The sequence below is a fragment of the Balaenoptera physalus genome (assembly GCF_965194825.1).
Source record: "Balaenoptera physalus genome assembly, chromosome: 10".
Lineage (NCBI taxonomy): Eukaryota > Metazoa > Chordata > Mammalia > Artiodactyla > Balaenopteridae > Balaenoptera > Balaenoptera physalus.
Genome location: NC_138889.1, coordinates 69,514,178 through 69,531,352, shown reverse-complemented (window position 1 = coordinate 69,531,352; position 17,175 = coordinate 69,514,178). Strand labels below are relative to the sequence as shown.

Here is a 17,175-nt window from a genome sequence, read left to right as displayed (position 1 = left end):
GTCTTACCTTGGCAAATTCAATATCTTCTAAAGGAATTCCACTGATTTCACAAAGCTGTAAAAGGAAACATTTTACATGAGTTCATCTAAAAAGTAAATTTGCTGAGAAGTTATTTTCCTTTAACCTCATAAACACAGACGTAGCTTGATTTTTTGTTCAAAGAAGTAACACGTTTGATATAAAAATTTTTTAAAAAGCAGGAAGTGGAATTCTCTCCTCTGTCCACCTGCAAACACCATGTCTCAGAAATATCAATTTAGTATATTCCTTCCAGACCTTTCCTATGCATATATAAACTACATACACACATTTATAAATATATTTCATAAATACAGTTTTATATATCTATATAATAACTTTATATAGTCTATATATAAGAATAGGATACCGAGTAACCTCATTCTCTTCAATAGTTGAAAAATATACCATTTTATTTCCTACTGAGGGACACTGAGCATGTTTTTAGGTTTTCCCAGTTACAGTGCTACAATATGCATCTCCATAAATATCTCTTAGCATATTTCTGCAAATATTTCTTAGATGTAGAATTGCACATCTGAAATGTTGATAAACAATGCCAAGCTGAACCCTGAAAAAAATGTAACAATTTAACCACTTATCAAAGGTGTATGATATTGCGTTTTCCCCAAACCATGATGACTCTAGGTATTTTTTTATATTCTAAATCTTCACCAATTTAAGAGGTAAAAAGTGCTGTTATTATTTTAACTTGTATTTCTTCTTCTATGAATTGCCTATTCATGTTCTTTGCTTATTTTAAAATTAGATTGTCCAGATTATTAATTTGTAGCTCCTTTTAAATTTAGACATCATGTTTCACATATGTTTCGAATATTTTTCCCTTGTTTTTTAGTTTTGTTTATGGGTTGCTTTAAAAAATTTTTTTTGGCAGTTGCGGGGGGGTACTGTGCAGAAGATTTAAACTTTTATGTTGTCTATCTTTTCTTTTTTGGCTTTTGGTATTATACTTACAAATATTTTTCCCTCTCTGGGATTATAAAAATATTCTCAATATTTTCACCTAGAACATTTATCATTTTATTATATTTTAAAATATAAATTTAACTTATTTAGAATTTATTTTTGTGTTTGGTGTGAAATATGGAAATAAATTTTTCCCCAAGCTGCCAACTGTCCTAGTACCACTTATGAATAATTCACCCTTTCTCCAGGGATCCTTAGAATTCCCACCTTTAAAATGCAAAATGCAGAAGAGATCTTCATCTGGGTTCTCTATTCGATTCTACCTCATTTGGGTTTTAAGCATATACAGCAATTTACTCTAGTGCCTCTAACTAATCCTAACTACTTAAGGCAAAGTTGGTCCAAGTAACAGAAAGGGGCGGTTCACTTCTGGATGGCCAGAAGCCAAGGTAATTTTTCAAAGCATCAGCAGCCCTAAGAAACAAGAATAGTGTGGCACGGGGCTTCCCTGGTGGCGCAGTGGTTGAGAATCTGCCTGCCAATGCAGGGCACACGGGTTCGAGCCCTGGTCTGGGAAGATCCCACATGCCGCGGAGCAACTAGGCCCGTGAGCCACAATTACTGAGCCTGCGCGTCTGGAGCCTGTGCTCCCCAACAAGAGAGGCCGCGACAGTGAAAGGCCTGCGCACCGCGATGAGGAGTGGTCCCCACTTGCCGCAACTAGAGAAAGCCCTCGCACAGAAACGAAGACCTAACACAGCCATAAATAAAATAAATAAATAATTAAAAAAAAAAAAAAAAAAAAAAAAGAATAGTGTGGCACAAGGTGTGACAGGGACAAAGAAAGAGAGGTTGCTGCGTCAGTGTCTGGCACTCACTTCCTAGGGTGTCTCTTATGCACCACAGAGAAAAATGTATGGTAGTTCATTTTCTTTAAGATGAACTTACCTTCTCTCGCAACTCATCAACACTACTGCTTTCCAACACAACCTCCTGGAAGGGATCCAACTTCATCTCTGAAGGCCTCCACCGTCTTGACAAAACTGCAAGTTGTGACATGGATTTCATCTTCTCTGCCCCTAATATGCAAGATTAGGCCGTCATTCTATTTACTCTAATGATTCATAATTTGCCTTTTCTTGTACTGCCTGACTAAACAAAAAGATTTACTTCAAGTGTTATTCTTAAAAAGTGGGCATGGGGACCTCCCTGGTGGTCCAGCGGTTGAGACTTTGTGCTCCCAAAGAAGGGGACCCGGGTTCAATCCCTGGTCAGGGAACTAGATCCCACATGCCACAACTAAAGATCCCACACGCTGCAACTAAGACCCGGCGGAGCCAAATAAATAAATAAATATAAAAAAGAAAGAGTGGGCATAAAAGAAACCAATTATCCCAAGTAGTTTTTGAGAATAAAATATTTATTCTCTTCCCCCAAGTCTCAGAAGATAACTGTTAACCCCTGCAAGCTCTCCTTCCACCAGTACTCCTAATTCCACTCCCTGTGACTCCTGCTGGACACTGCTCTCCCAATTACTCTCTTCTTTGGATCTATGATCTTTGCTCCTCTGTTGGCTTCTACCCCACAATCTAAAATCATAATCAAATAGCTTTCAGTTTATCTTCATTTTTCACTCAAGCTATCATTAATCCTTCTCTTTTCATTTACTCCCAAACTTACTGATTCTTCAAAGCCCAGCTCAACTGTCACCTTTCTCTTTGATGTACACAAGAGCCAACTGTACTGATTTGGTCCTTAACACCTATCATTTTGGAATTACAGGTTTGTAGTTCTGGCTCTCCCATACACTGTGCATCTGGGGGGCAATCACTGGTCTTTATTCATTTTTGTAGCACCAAGGATCAGCAATGTCTGGCAAATTACAGGTCAATAAATGTTTCTTGGATTTAATCACATGACATATCTTAATCAAGTATTTCGATGCTAAAACATATACTGAAATGATACTGATGCAAGGACCTACTATCCAGAGACATGTTCTGGCTAATCCATCTCTGCTAATATATACTCCGTCCTAACAAGGGTGACATCTATGTCCTTCATCTCTTCTTGGCCTACCCAGACACAGTGATTACTTTCTCAGGCCCCAGATACTCAGAGAAGGAATTACAATCTGGAGCACTTGCCTACAAATCATGGTAGATGGTGTCCTGGTTATTCCTTGTCTCCCCAGTTAACTTGTCAATAAATCAGAATTCAAACATTGAAATTTAAACCAAACTAGACCTGAAATAGCCTGAAATAGGTGAGGTGTTAGTATTATTGAACACTCTGAAAGCTATCATAATCTTACATAAAAATATCCAGAACTTATGATATTTTAATTTCTATGGAAAAAGAAAAGGAAAATCAAAAACTTTCTAAGCAACAGCGAAGTCACAAAAGAATATAGAACTAGTTGTTTCCCTTGATATCTCCCAAAAGCCAACTTTTCCCCCACTAACTCTTCCAAAAAACATTAGATTAAAACGTACCAATGTTGATAATTAAAACCAGGAGGTGTGACAAACAGAACTGCTCTTCTAGGTCACTGTTACACTGTTATGGGTTGAATTATGTCCCCCACCAAAAGACATGTTGCAGTCCTGAACTTCAGTACCTCAGAAAGTGACCTTATTTGGAAATAGGGTTGTTACAATGGTAATCAAGTTAAAATGAGGTCATTAAAGTGGGTACTAATCCAATATGACTAGGGTCCTTATAATATGGGAAATCAGGACACAGATAGGAAAGCCCACACGGAGAACATGATGTGAAGACGAAGGCAGAGATCAGGAGGATGCATCTATAAGCCAAGGAACACCAAAGACTGCCAACAAACCACCAGAAGCTAGGAAAGAGGCATGGAACAAATTCTCCCTCACAGCCCACAGAAGGAACCAACCCTGACAACACCTTGATCTCAGACTTCTAGCCTCCGAAACTGTGAGGAAATAAATTTCTGTTGTTTGAGCCACCCAGTTTGTAGTACTTTGTACCAGCCTAGAAAACTAATATTGTCACTGTTCTCAAAATCTCTGAAAAATTATTAATACCACAGCCTCAAAACAAGCTATAATGAAAAAAGAGACTAAATAACAAACATGGCTAAGAAACTTTTACTTTCTGTAAAAAGTACTAAAAATACAACTTTGAAATTGCAACTTCCCTGAAAGGAGGAATTCATATTCTTAAAATTAGAGAAAAGAAGAAATATTTAAAAGGCAAATGGTGCCCAGAGAAGAGACAGAAGAAACTCATTATTTGAAAAAATGATAACTTCTATTATTTCTAGAGAATTCCTGGTATTTCTCCACAAAAATATTGATAATACCATCAAGAACTTCAAGGAAAACCTCCCAGTTGCTGGAAATATTAATATCTTCTTCATAAATATGATAATCCAAAAAGACAGTGCCAGGATTCTTCCATGTTTTTTTCCTTAGACGAAACCTACAAATGTGATAAGACATTTTAAACTACTATACTTCGAAATTCTTAACTTGAAAAAAATGATATGAATCTGACACATCAAAGAAAAATGAACTATGTTCAAACACAAAAGTCAAATGGTTATTCATTAAAATTTTGGGAAAATATAATGAAAAGCTCTCAAGACATCAAATTTAGTATCCTACAGAGGAAGTTCAAACAAATGCTAATACTTTTGCTTAGTTCTATTAATCTGCAGTACTAAAATTCTGAATGGTACAGGAATTTAAAATTCTTCTAGTTTTAGAAAATTATACCAATCCATATCAATTGACCACACTGTCCTTCTTCAAATTGCTGATGACACTGGAATTTTACTTTACCTGTCAATACTGAGCTCTAAACCACATTGCTCCCTGAGCTGAGGAATTAACTCCTCTTTTGATTGCCGTACAGTCATTCCTTTAGCAAACACAGCATCTAGCAGAAACTTGCACGGCTAGGAATATAAACATAAACAATTAGACCCTTAATTACACATTAAAATAAGGATCAACAAGACGTTTTATTTGCACTTTATAGTGTGACAATTACTGGACTGGGTTTAGGAGTCTATCTTCCTAGGTTTAAATCTTGGCTCCACTACTTACTAAATAACTCTGCTATCTTGAGCAAGCTTACTTAACATTTCTGTGCCTCAGTTTTCTCATCTGTAAACCGGAGCCAATGTCTTCCTCACAGAGTCATTGTGGAGATTAAATATGATAATACATTCATATTTCTCTTTTTGTAATACAATGACCATAATTTTGAAAGTAAAAAGAAACACCTTTATAGAGTAAAATGAGAGAAATGAATACTAATTCTCCAAATACATTCACTGACTGTCTCAAAAGAGATACAGTATTCACAAACCCCAAATTCAGAAGATGTAAGTCAAAATGAGTGTAATGGATCACATATAAGAGATATGACTGATGCCTAATAAAATATTTGTTGAACAAATGAAGGCATTTTATGAAAACATTATCCCCTTATCTGATGTTTTTCACATTTGTCTAGGTCTTCACTGAGATGTTATAAATGTCTTAAAAATAGTGTCTTTGCCTTATTCTTCTGGGTATTCACCACAATCTTATATATCACAGGAACTAAGATATTTTATTACTCTCCGAAAAACATAGCTGGTTTAGATCCTTAATCCACCATTTACAAGTTATATGACCTTGGGCAAGTTACTTCTCTGTGCCTCGGTTTCTTAATCTATAAAATGGGAATAATAGTACTTTTATAATAGAGTTAATTGATGAGGATTAAAAGGGTTAATATTTGTAAGCACTTAGAGCACAAAGAGACACTATATATAATGCTAGTTAAATACTTAAAATGATTCTCTGAACACAAAAAGTAGTCAACTGCCATCCATCCGTAGCATTATATGATAATTCCCAGAAGCACAAAGAAACCCCCTTTTAAAAGCAGAAAATGTTTGCCCTTCCAGCATTTGTAGCAATACTTTAGACCAGGGGGATGACAAAAATGGCCTGAGGGCCACATTCATCTGGTGCCTGTTTTTGTAAGTGAAATTTTACTGGAACATAGCCACCCCCATTGGCTTATGTATTGTCTGTGTCTGCTTCTGTACTACATTGGCAGAACTGAGTAGTTGCAACAGAGGCAGTATGGCCTGCACAACTGAAATATTTCCTAAAAAAAAGTTTGCCATCCCCTTCTTTAGAGAGATAAAAAGAAATGTCTAGTAATCAATCTGTGCACTGTATGTTTTTAATAACTATCAAAAGTTACCTTACATTGCTTGTAAGTATATTACTTACCTCTTGTTCATTGACTAGAAGCTGGTACACTTTAACTCTGTATTCTCCTTTTTTAAGTGCTCTCCCCAGTCTAATTGTAATCTACAAATTAAAAACAGTTTTCTTTTAAGATGTATGGTCTCATTAAAATAAACTACCCATTTTCATCCCAACTGTTTAGTACTTTTCTCCCAATTCTCTAGATTCTGGGCTGTTTGAAAACAGGTATATCTTTTACCTCCGATTCCCCAGTGCCTAGAATACTAACTGGTACACAGTTAACATTTAACAAATGTTTGTTAGATGAATGGAGAAAACAAGAACAAAAAAGCCAAATAACCACTAAGCCTCAGGGACAAATTATCCTTTTAGGGTATCCATTTCACCTTACTTGGAAGTAGTGCAAGATGTTCTCAAATTTATCATTTAAAACAGACTCTAATTATACAGAATTATTTTGATCAACCTTATTGTCATCTGAAAATGATGAAAGTGTCTCATTCAGCCGGACGCTCTCAAACTCTTGATTGCTGGCGTACACGCGAAAGACCTTGAAGTGAGAGGACAAAACTCCAACAAAGGGCTCTAAATGTTGTTTGAAAGCAGCCAGAGTAATTCTTTTATCAACATGCACCATCAACCCTAAGCACACACACACAAAAAAAAACAGAAAAAAAATGTAAAAGAAACCTCTTAGAGTATAAATAAAGCAGATCATATACTTTTTATTATACAGTAAGCAGGAAAAAGTACCCCTTTTCAGTTATTTGACTTTTAGCTAATATACTACATTGAATGGACAAAAACGTGGACACTGAGCACATGCTAGGGATAATCTGACAGCTTTACATGTTCTGAGATATTTAAGTGTTTATTTGCTTATTTATTTTGGCTGCTGAATTAAAAACCAAACTTATAGGAATTCTCTTCAAACACATACATTTCTAGATCTACACAGCAGTAGTGTGGGCTCTGGCTGGGTCCCACCCCTACCTCTTCTGCTTCCTTACTAGCTGTGAGACACAGAGCAAGCCACCAGCCTCCCTACCTGCATTTTGTCATTTGAAAAATGGAGCTAATAACAGTACCTACCTCATAGTATCTCACTGTAAATTCAATGAGGTAATATGTTTATAGAATAGTTTCATATATATATATATATATATATATATATATATATATATATATAATCGCCTCAAAAATTGTTAGTAAATCTAGTTCTGGGATTTCTACTAGAGAAAAATGTCAAGACTAGCAGATGAAGATGTCTGTTTTATCATGTGGTTGGTTGGACTGCAACAGGAATAATATCTAAATGGATCAGAAACTCCCACCTCCTCCAAGCTTCAGTTTAAGCTCTGTTGGCATTATAATAGTATTATCTTTGATGGGCTTTATTTTTTTCTAATGCTTATTATTTTAATCTTTTGTCCTTTATTTTATAAGCCACTCATGAGGATACTTCTGGAATATATTTCTATTTACTCTGGTCTTCATATTCTAGTAAAGCGCAAAAACTTCACTCATTTATCTTTCTCTTGTAATAAAGCAGTACAGAATGCAAGAGCTGCCATGCAGCCTCAGGCCCATGGTCTCTTTGCAGCCCTAAGGCTCCCTCTAGGGCAGACCTCAGTTTTCTGTGAAATCTATATGAAAGGTTAAGGATAAAACCCTAAAACACAACTGATTTCCATTCTCAGGTCATCCCAACTCAGGTTGATGAATTTTTCTAAATGGATTTTTCAAATAATGTCTATTTACTATTTTCCTGGTTATAAAATACTGGTTCACTAGAGAAAATGTGACAAGTATGAATTAGCAGAAAACATAGACAGGGTGAGGAACTATATTTACTGTATATACCTTTTGAGGCAGCATTTCTTTTAATTTGTTTAAAATGTCTGTTTCTAAGCTTTAAGGAATGCCCCTAAATGTTAAAATCTAGCTTTTGGCAAACAAGACTCTATTATCCAGAGAGGGACTAAATTTCTTGAGAGAAGGATGTAATGAAAAAATTTCTTGATTAGAAATGAGAAGCCTATGGCTGGATTTCAGTTTTGCCACTTCAGTCTGATAAATGGCTGTAGGTAGGTCATCCAATCTTTCTGAGCCTCCATTTTCTCATGGGATTATTATGCCAGTCTCATTGATTGTTGTTCGACAAATATAGTAAATTCTAAGGCATTACTCAAATAAAAGCTATCACTGTCATTTTGGTTTCTCTCATAACTCCTAGTAATGTTGTATCATAGGAAGACATGAATGTTTGTTGGTTATTGATATAGTCCTACATGGTGATTAGGACCAAGTGTTCTGGAGTTACATGGCCTGGCTGGAATGAAGTCTTGGTTCCTCCTCACATATTAGATTTGTGACTTTGACCTAAGTTCTCTGTACTTCAATTACCTCTATTACAAAATGAAGATAACAGTATTTATATCTCATAATGTGTTTTTGGGTCAATACATGTAAAATGCTTAACATAGCACTGACAAAGTGTTAGCTTAATTGATGAGCTATAATTATTTTGTAGTTTTACAGAATACCATCATATCATTTTTCCTATCTACCCCTTCATACAGAAAAGTTCAGTCTCTTCACAGTGCAACCTCAAAATAGCCTCAAAGGCTTTCCTTTTTTCTTTCTTGTCTTTTATGTATTTCTTGAAAGAGGTGGTAGCCAAAACTGTACAAAGAAATTTCAGTGCAAATACACTACCATTTTTATTACTTTGGCCTTCCTGTTTATACCCCAGTGCTTGAAGACTACAACTAGGTCACACTGGGACAGTATTTTCAAAGACAGGTTCTATACTCCCTGAAACAATTTCTGGATTATAATGAATCGCTTAAAGACCATCACGTTAAGTGCTGTTTGGTAATTATCTAAATGAGTTGTCTATATGGTGCATGGTATACCACTCTTCAGATATCAAATTCTTTGTTTACCTATTCTACCTTGCCATTTCATCACCCTGAAGAACTTGCATTATTACGTATCGTCCATGTTTCCCAGGCACCTACTTTCAGATCCCTGCAGAACCGTGACGAAGCCGTCTTACTAGAGACTCCTGACACACCTGGCTGCTGGCTATCATCCCCACTCCCTTTTCCCTAAGCCAGTTTTTTAAACATGAAAAGGCATTTTCCAGGGTTTTCACTTTTTCTTTTCAAACAAACCTTCTGTATGGCTTCCGAAAGCCTAAATAATTTGTAGAAAATGGTTTCTCTTCATCACGTTTACTATTTCAATGAATGCTAGTAAATTAGCCCACAATGGATTTCTAAAAAGGTTAAAATGGCCAGCAATCTCCTTTGTAAAGATTTCATTAAGCATTCTAAGATGGAAATGGGACCCTTTAGACTATGATTCTAAATATTCCCACTGAATCCTTCCTACCGTTGAAACTTTCATGCAGTCTAATTTTCAGCACATCTTTCAAAAACAAACTCCTTGAAAGAAATTTCTAACCTTTTTCCAAAGAGAAGCTACTTTTAATTTCTGCAGTGCCCTTGAAGGGTTGAGGATGGTCAGAAAGCAGAGTAGGTACTAGCTATTTTTCCTGTACTATGTTGTGAGGTAAGTAAGTAACAGTGGTAGCAGTGGGGAGGTGGAGGAATGAGTACTAGGCTTACAATCAGAATACCTGAATCTGATCCCAGCAGTGTGACCAACTAACTGTGTGACCTCAGGCAAATTATTTAACTTGTTTGACCCAGTTTCTTCATCAGTGAAAAGTGTCTAACAATATCAATTTCACACAGCTGTTGAGAACTAAATGCGATAACATGTTCATAAGAGTTATAAGAAAAAAACTCCATAGAAATTTAAATAAAGCATTACTATAATAGAGCTTCTCTATCTCCATTTTAACTCGCTAATCCACATTTTCCCACTTGAGTTTCTGCAAGATATAGGTATGGATGTCAAATAATTACATTGTTATTTGGACCTAATTAATTAAAAACACAAATTTATGTATTTTTACTACTGATTTCATGATTTCTACCACTTTCTTTTAAAAGATCTAATTTTGAGACTACAAGTATCATAGCATTTAACTAATACAGTGGTTGTTTGTGCACCTTCTCTCCACAAGATGAAGCATAAGGCTGCATCTTAGTCATCCTCACTTCTAACAAATACATATGGCCTGCCACCTAGCATGTATTCAGGAAATAATAATTGTGTGGGTGTATAAATGGACTGATGAATGGGACTCTCTTCCAAAAGTAATAGGAGCAAATGCATTCAATTAGAAGCCTTAACCTCTAGTAATGGTTCCACTACTTACTAGATATGTATGTATTTTGGGAAAGTCATTCACCTTCTACCAGTTTGTTTTTTTATCAGTCAAATGAGGATATTATTGTTTGCTTTATTAATTTCAGAAAAGCTTCAAGTGAGAAAAAGTGTTTTGAAAACTAAAATATAAAAATATAAGCGGTAATATTAATATTTGCCTTTCAGACTAATGCAAAGTATTTAGGTTTTCAGCTACTTCCCTTTTATACTTGAAGAAAGATTTTGTATCTTGAACCTGCTTGTCCTGCTAATTCTCTGGCTGGTTTTAGTCTGATATTTTATGAATTCTTTTATTATTTTAAATCTCACCAATGTTGATATGTTTTTGTTGTTGCTGTTTGTCTAAATGCCCAAACTGACAGATCTCTTCCATCCTTCTGAGATTATATAATTCAGAATTTCTAGTTTATATCTTGCCTGAAGCTTCCTTCAAAGAAACTTAAAAAAAAAACCAAAAGAAGGCCCTTTTCTTTCTCTGACTTTTCCGGTTAGTTATGTACTTTTTAGGGGGTGTGGGAAGGGTGCAGTTTGGATTAGGTGATGGAGGAAAGGGAAGGAATGCACAAATTAAAAATTTTTCTAGGTACTGACTATAAAATTTTCTAAAGTGTCTGGCCTTTTTTTGGTATATTATTTACTATTTAAACTAATTCTTTTTTTTTTTTTTTTTTTTTACTTAGTACTGTTATCATACTTCTTTCCTTTAAAAAAAACTTAATTCTTTTCCTTCTTTCCTTTTTTTTAAAATCATCTCAACAAAAGTTCTGACATCATTACCATCACAGGCCTAATGCACAGGTCTAAGGACACCGTTTACTGTAACTGCATCAAAACTGAAAGCAAAGGAGAGAGAGGATAATCTTATAACCCAGGAAGCCACAGGTAATCTTAGGACAAATCATCTCTTAGCTGATTCTTAACTAAAAATTTAAATAAACTGATAAAAAAAATTGAGGAGTGTTTCAAGGAGCCTTTTTCTTTTTAAGTACATACATTTATGTCCTTCTCCAGAACTTTCATCTGCAGCATAGGGTTCTGCTTTGAAATACATGTACTGTATTTCTCCCCTACTCTTGCCACTCTCATCATATTCACTGTCCGTTCCGGAGTCTTCTTCTGCTGTATCCCATGTCTCCTTTTTCCCTTCATTCGCTTTAGTTCTTCTACTACTCGTGATGCTATGAGAGTCAAGTCCATTAGCCAAAGGGATTTGAGCATTATCTGCATTGCACAAAGTATCACTGCTATGACTTGAGCTAAGGATATCACTGTCCACTGAACTTGTACTCCTGTCATTATTCACATCTGAATCTGATCGTTCTTCAGACTGAAAATTTTCAGGATCGGAAGTCTGAATATGCTGTTCAAGTTCTCTATTATCCACTGAGGCTGAAGAGTCCCTCTCATTGAGAGGTGATTCAATGTTTTCAAAGTCACTTGTCTCAGTACTTTTGCTGCTGTCCCCATTATCTCCCTCCTGCTGCTGTTGCAGTGACAAGCTTTTGAGTTTTTCAGTGCTTTCTTCTAGAATAGCTTCCACAGACTTTAGACCCCCTGCAGGTCCTTTGACTCTTTCACAGTCATCATCCACATTACCAGAGTCACCCCCAGCTTTCTGGTATGCTGTCCTTTTGGAATAAGATCCTGGAGATTGTTCAGGTAACAAAACAAATAATCTGATTGTATTTGCATGCCGATCCAGGAGTTTCCATAAATGAGAGTCTGTAAAGGCCATCTGGTAATCCAAAGTCTCAGAACTTTCAACGAACACCTGAACAGTAAGTCAAAGAGTTATATTACATCATTAGTTTTGGTGACATTTATACGAATAATATTGCATCAATATAAGACAGTGCACAATAAATTATAAAATTTGAGATGATAATGTTTCTAAAGGACACGCCCATTGTTTTTGGAGACTAAATAAAATAAATATTATGTTCATATGTCTTTGTAATTAGCCATAAAACTGCTAAACAAATATCTTGTTTATTGGAAAATGTATGAAAACATCTTGGGAATGCAACACCAAAATCCAGGTTATATAAAAAATTTAATGGACAAATGACTTGACTCTACAGCAAATTAATTGCAACGAAACAAACATTAAGGAAATCTTTAGATTAAAATAAACTTGAGAGATATTATGGACTTTATTTAGATCCTGATTTGAACAAACAAATCTTATTGAAAAAAAATTTTTTTAAGATAATCAGGGAAATCTGAATATTGACTAGGTATTGGTTGATATTAAGGCATTTCTATTAATTTTTTAGGTGTAATAATGTAATTGTGGTTATGTTTTTAAAAAGAGTTCTCATCTTTTAGAAATATAAAATCATATTGCTTATAGACGAAATGATATGCTGGGAATGTTTTTCAAATAATCTGGGGGAAGTAGTTAGTTAAATATACATGAACAAGACTTGATAATTATAGAAGCTGGGTGATAAGTACATGAGGGTTCATTACACTATCCATGCACTTCTGCATATGTTTGAAATTTTCCACAATAAACTTAAAAAATGAAATGCATATACATAATCAGGCAATTATTAGTATTTTGAATTTTGCATAAAAAGATTATTATTCAATAAATGTTATAAATCAGGACTATCAGCTAACCATTTAAAGAAAAAAATAAAGTTAGATCCCTCCCACTCCTTACCCTAAAACAGTATTAGGGTGGATTAGCGATTTTAATGTTACACACAAATACCACACAGAAGTACTGGAAGAAACTAGGGGTGAATAAAAATTACACATCAGAATTAATAAAACAATACTAAAAAAAAAAAAAAAAAAAAAGGCTAAATATGATAGAAGACCAAACTGCCCTAAGATGAATGAGACTGGAAATGGTGATAAATAAAAAAGACAGCAAATGAGGAAAATTTGATACAATTTATCCAGAGTAAACCAATGGCATTAGGAATAAAAACATAGGAAAAATGATAAATGATGGAACACATAATGATATCAAGAGATAAAACAAAGAGATCAACATGAACTTTCTCTTTTCTTACAGAGATAAATGAGTAGGAAAAGGGAATAATGTGGGGTGAACCCAAGATAATAATTTTCTCCACACTAGGCATGCTTCAGACTTTCACCGTGAAGTACTGCTTTATGGGAGAAGCTCAAGAATGAACAAAATTCAGAGAACATAATCATTGTGACCAGAACTAGTCATGAAGGCTCCACCAAAGAAGCAGGACTAACCTGGGGCTTGAAACAAAATGTAGGAAGAGGGGGAAACACTCCAGGTGGGGCGGCGCATGAACAAGGCAAAGAGGAGACCCAGCAAGACTGACTGAGAAGACAAAGAAGCAAGATCTGACCTGACTATAAAGGAAGGTAATTATTGGGAGGATGTGAGAATTTAAAAAGTAAATTTCAGACAGATGCTGAATGGCAGCATAGAAAATAGTCATGAAAAAATAAAAGACATACCTTGTTACTTCTAAAAAACCCTTCAGCTTTCAGGGTTTTACTGGGCACAGTGAGAAGACGCAAATCATTGTAGCAGCGTTCCAGCACTATTCTCATTGTTTCAGCAGGTAAATAGATGGCCTATAATGAAAGTTATTTAATTAAAAAGTGCTCTTTCAAGAATAATTCTGCTTGATTTGGAAATATGGGAAAATGAGACACTGCTGAGTTCTTCTTAAAAATAGCAGAAAGAAAATTAAGAGAAAAATAATCTTAGTAGAGGTTTACAAATTTTTAAAGAATCTATGGGAAAAATTATTGGTCCCATCCATTAACTATGATGTAAATTAGGAAAACAGAGTATCACTTATAAATGTATGCTCTGAAACTATTTTAAAAGTAACAATCTTTCACTAAAAGTTCTATTTCTCTCAAACTCATGAAGTAAATGAGGTGATTTGATTCCAAAGAAACTGAGTAACTGACTTTGAGAACTGATGTCAAACCAACACCTGTTTAACTTCTTGACTTTTGATGAGTTCCTCTGTATTCTGTGAATAGTTGTTAATACTTTTACTAAATCAATTTTCTTCTGTGTAAAATGAGATTAAATTAGTAGGTAAATTTTAAAGTTTTCTAAAATTCCATGTCCTTAATTTTTGGTGTTATTTTATAAATTTCTCATGAAATGAGCAGATAAAAATAATTTACATTTTATAAAACATGATTTGTTTTACAGCTAATGATAACTAATTCTTAGGCATCCTCGTTATACATTAAACACTATATTTCTTGGCATCCTGTTTTCTGACTGTCTTTATTCTTAGACATATTTTTCCCCAACAAAATTATCAGCTTCTTGAGGGAAGGAAATGCATGTGTTTCTTTTGTACTACCTCAGTGCTCATATTCTAGATTAAACTGTAATACAGAGCAGTTACACTAATGTTGTCTTTTTATGAGTAATTTAATCATAAACTATGACTTCACAGTATGATTTGTTTCCTCCAATTATTACTTCGGCAAATTGTTGGAAGTCATTTTTTTTAAACATAAAAATAATTAAAAACTAACTTCTATATAATACTTTACAATTTTTTTTCCCACAAAAAGAGCATTTATTTGTTTTGTTCATGTTCACAACAACCCTGTTAAAACAGGCATTAAAAAACCCCAGATGAGATAATGAATGGAAACTGGAAGTTCCTTGACTTGCGATTTCTGAACAATTTCCACCACACCAAGGGAATCTTAACCTGGGGTTAATTTTGCCTTTGTTTGTGTGCTCAATGTTCTATAGCGTACAAGACCCCTGAAAGGATAATAACCATTTCTCTGGAGTGGAATCGTTTTTTTGTCCAAGGAAATCTGAATGTTTCATCATCATATTTTTCCAGTTCAAAAATTCTGAATGAGCCTATGCTATTTACCACTAACTCACATAATGTGGCTAATATTTGATTCATCACCTTTCTCTTCTACTTCTATTCATCTATCACTGTCTTTCTGGTTACCCAAGTGTGAAACTCCTCAGGTCTTCTGTGCTCCTGCCTTGCTCCAATGTTTACCAATCACAAGTGCTGCCAATTCTATTTATACATTTATTCTTACAATTGCCACTTCTCTCATTTCTGGTCATAATGCCTTCACCTGAATAATTTCAACAACCTCCTCATCTATGTTCCTGAGTCCTCCCTCAGTCCACTGGGAACACTAGTCTAGTGTTGCCAGAATTACCACGCTATAGCAGAACTCTCATCATACCACTGCTGTACTTAGAAAAACAACCAACCAACCAACCTACTTCCTACTGTTTACGTTAAACAGGGCCCAAACTTTTGAGTTTACATTTAAAAACCCTCCATGAGATAAAGTGAACTTGTTTTCCAGGCACGTACTTTACAATGATCCAGCCAAGCACACGTATCATTGCTATGTGCACTTGCTTTACACTCCTCACCTCCACACTTGGGTCAATCTGTTTCTTCCATATGAAGCATCGTTCTCTTCTAACCACAGTTGTCTCCTAGCTATAAATATTGGCTCCTTGAGGTAAATATTGGTTCCTGCATCTTGCAACTATCACACAGTGCTTTGTACACAGCAGGTACTTAAAAATATTCATCGACCAATTTTAAAACTTACCTTTGAAATAAGCTGTTTGAACTCTGTAACTGTTTGATTTAAGTAAGCTCGAACAGTGATAGGAGCAGCTACAGATTCTGCCTTTAGATCAACAACATGAACCTTCACCATCACTTCTGTCCCATTGGAAAAACATAAAAACCCAATTGGAGGTTATTTTTTAAAAGGTATTTCACATGAGCAATGCATTCTAAATGTGTTTCTAATAGATGGCAAAGAAAATATTTTTCTAATTATCAAGATGGTAGATGTATATGTTATACATGTTAAAACTTTCACAATTTATCACATTACAAACATATATAAAGAAATAAAAAATGAAGTTAATAAAAAAGTTCTTATAGATCTCTTTAAAAAATGACAAAAGTCAAAATGTGACTTTTAAAAATACATGCTTTGTTTCCTCATAAAACATTAACACCACTGTCAAATTTATCAAGCATATTAAAAATACGTACCCAAAGTTCCAAAATACAGACCAAAACCACAACACTAAATAAACGTAAATAACTAGAGAATGCACAACAAATACTAAAGGGGACATAGCAGCCCTACTTGCTTTTGACAACCTTCATTAAACAATTCAAGACCTTACTCATAATCAAAGACTTCTTCTCCTCAAAATAATATTCTCTATATGCTATGGAAATTTCAACAGAAAACCTTTTGGATTACATGTTTGTTTTCTGACTTAAATTCTTCATGTTATAATTTATTTATTTATTATTTTATTTCATTTATTTTTTTTGGCTGCATTGGGTCTTTGCTGCTGCTCGCTGGCTTTTCTCTAGTTGTGGTGAGCAGGGGGCTACTCTTTGTTGCTGTGCGTGGGCTTCTCATTGCAGTGGCTTCTCTTTTTGTGGAGTATGGGCTCTAGGCGTGCGGGCTTCAGCAGTTGCAGCATGCGGGCTCAGTAATTGTGGCTTGCAGGCTCTAGAGCACAGGCTCAGTAGTTGTGGCGCATGGGCTTAGTTGCGCCCCGGCATGTGGGGTCTTCGTGCACCAGGGATCAAACCTGTGTCCCCTGCATTTGCAGGCAGATTCTTAACCACTGTGCCACCAGGGAAGTCCCCACATTACAATTTAAAGCCACCTTCTCCT

General features: G+C 35.2%; 1 protein-coding gene across 6 annotated transcripts in view; it reads right to left on the bottom strand.

The window, feature by feature from the left end:
- USP47 (ubiquitin specific peptidase 47) overlaps positions 1–17,175 on the bottom strand; it is a 126,062-nt gene that overhangs the window by 4,253 nt on the left and 104,634 nt on the right. For 5 of the 6 annotated variants that reach the window (XM_082478105.1, XM_082478104.1, XM_082478106.1 and 2 more), the window contains 9 exons: positions 16,075–16,190; positions 13,951–14,070; positions 11,491–12,268; positions 6,659–6,834; positions 6,214–6,294; positions 4,762–4,877; positions 4,281–4,399; positions 1,895–2,025; positions 8–55 (listed from right to left, as the gene is read on the bottom strand). In XM_082478105.1, coding sequence (XP_082334231.1) covers positions 8–55; positions 1,895–2,025; positions 4,281–4,399; positions 4,762–4,877; positions 6,214–6,294; positions 6,659–6,834; positions 11,491–12,268; positions 13,951–14,070; positions 16,075–16,190 — 1,685 coding nt within the window. The remainder of the gene's footprint in view (positions 1–7; positions 56–1,894; positions 2,026–4,280; positions 4,400–4,761; positions 4,878–6,213; positions 6,295–6,658; positions 6,835–11,490; positions 12,269–13,950; positions 14,071–16,074; positions 16,191–17,175) is intronic. The other variant, XR_014268205.1, reaches the window with a different exon arrangement.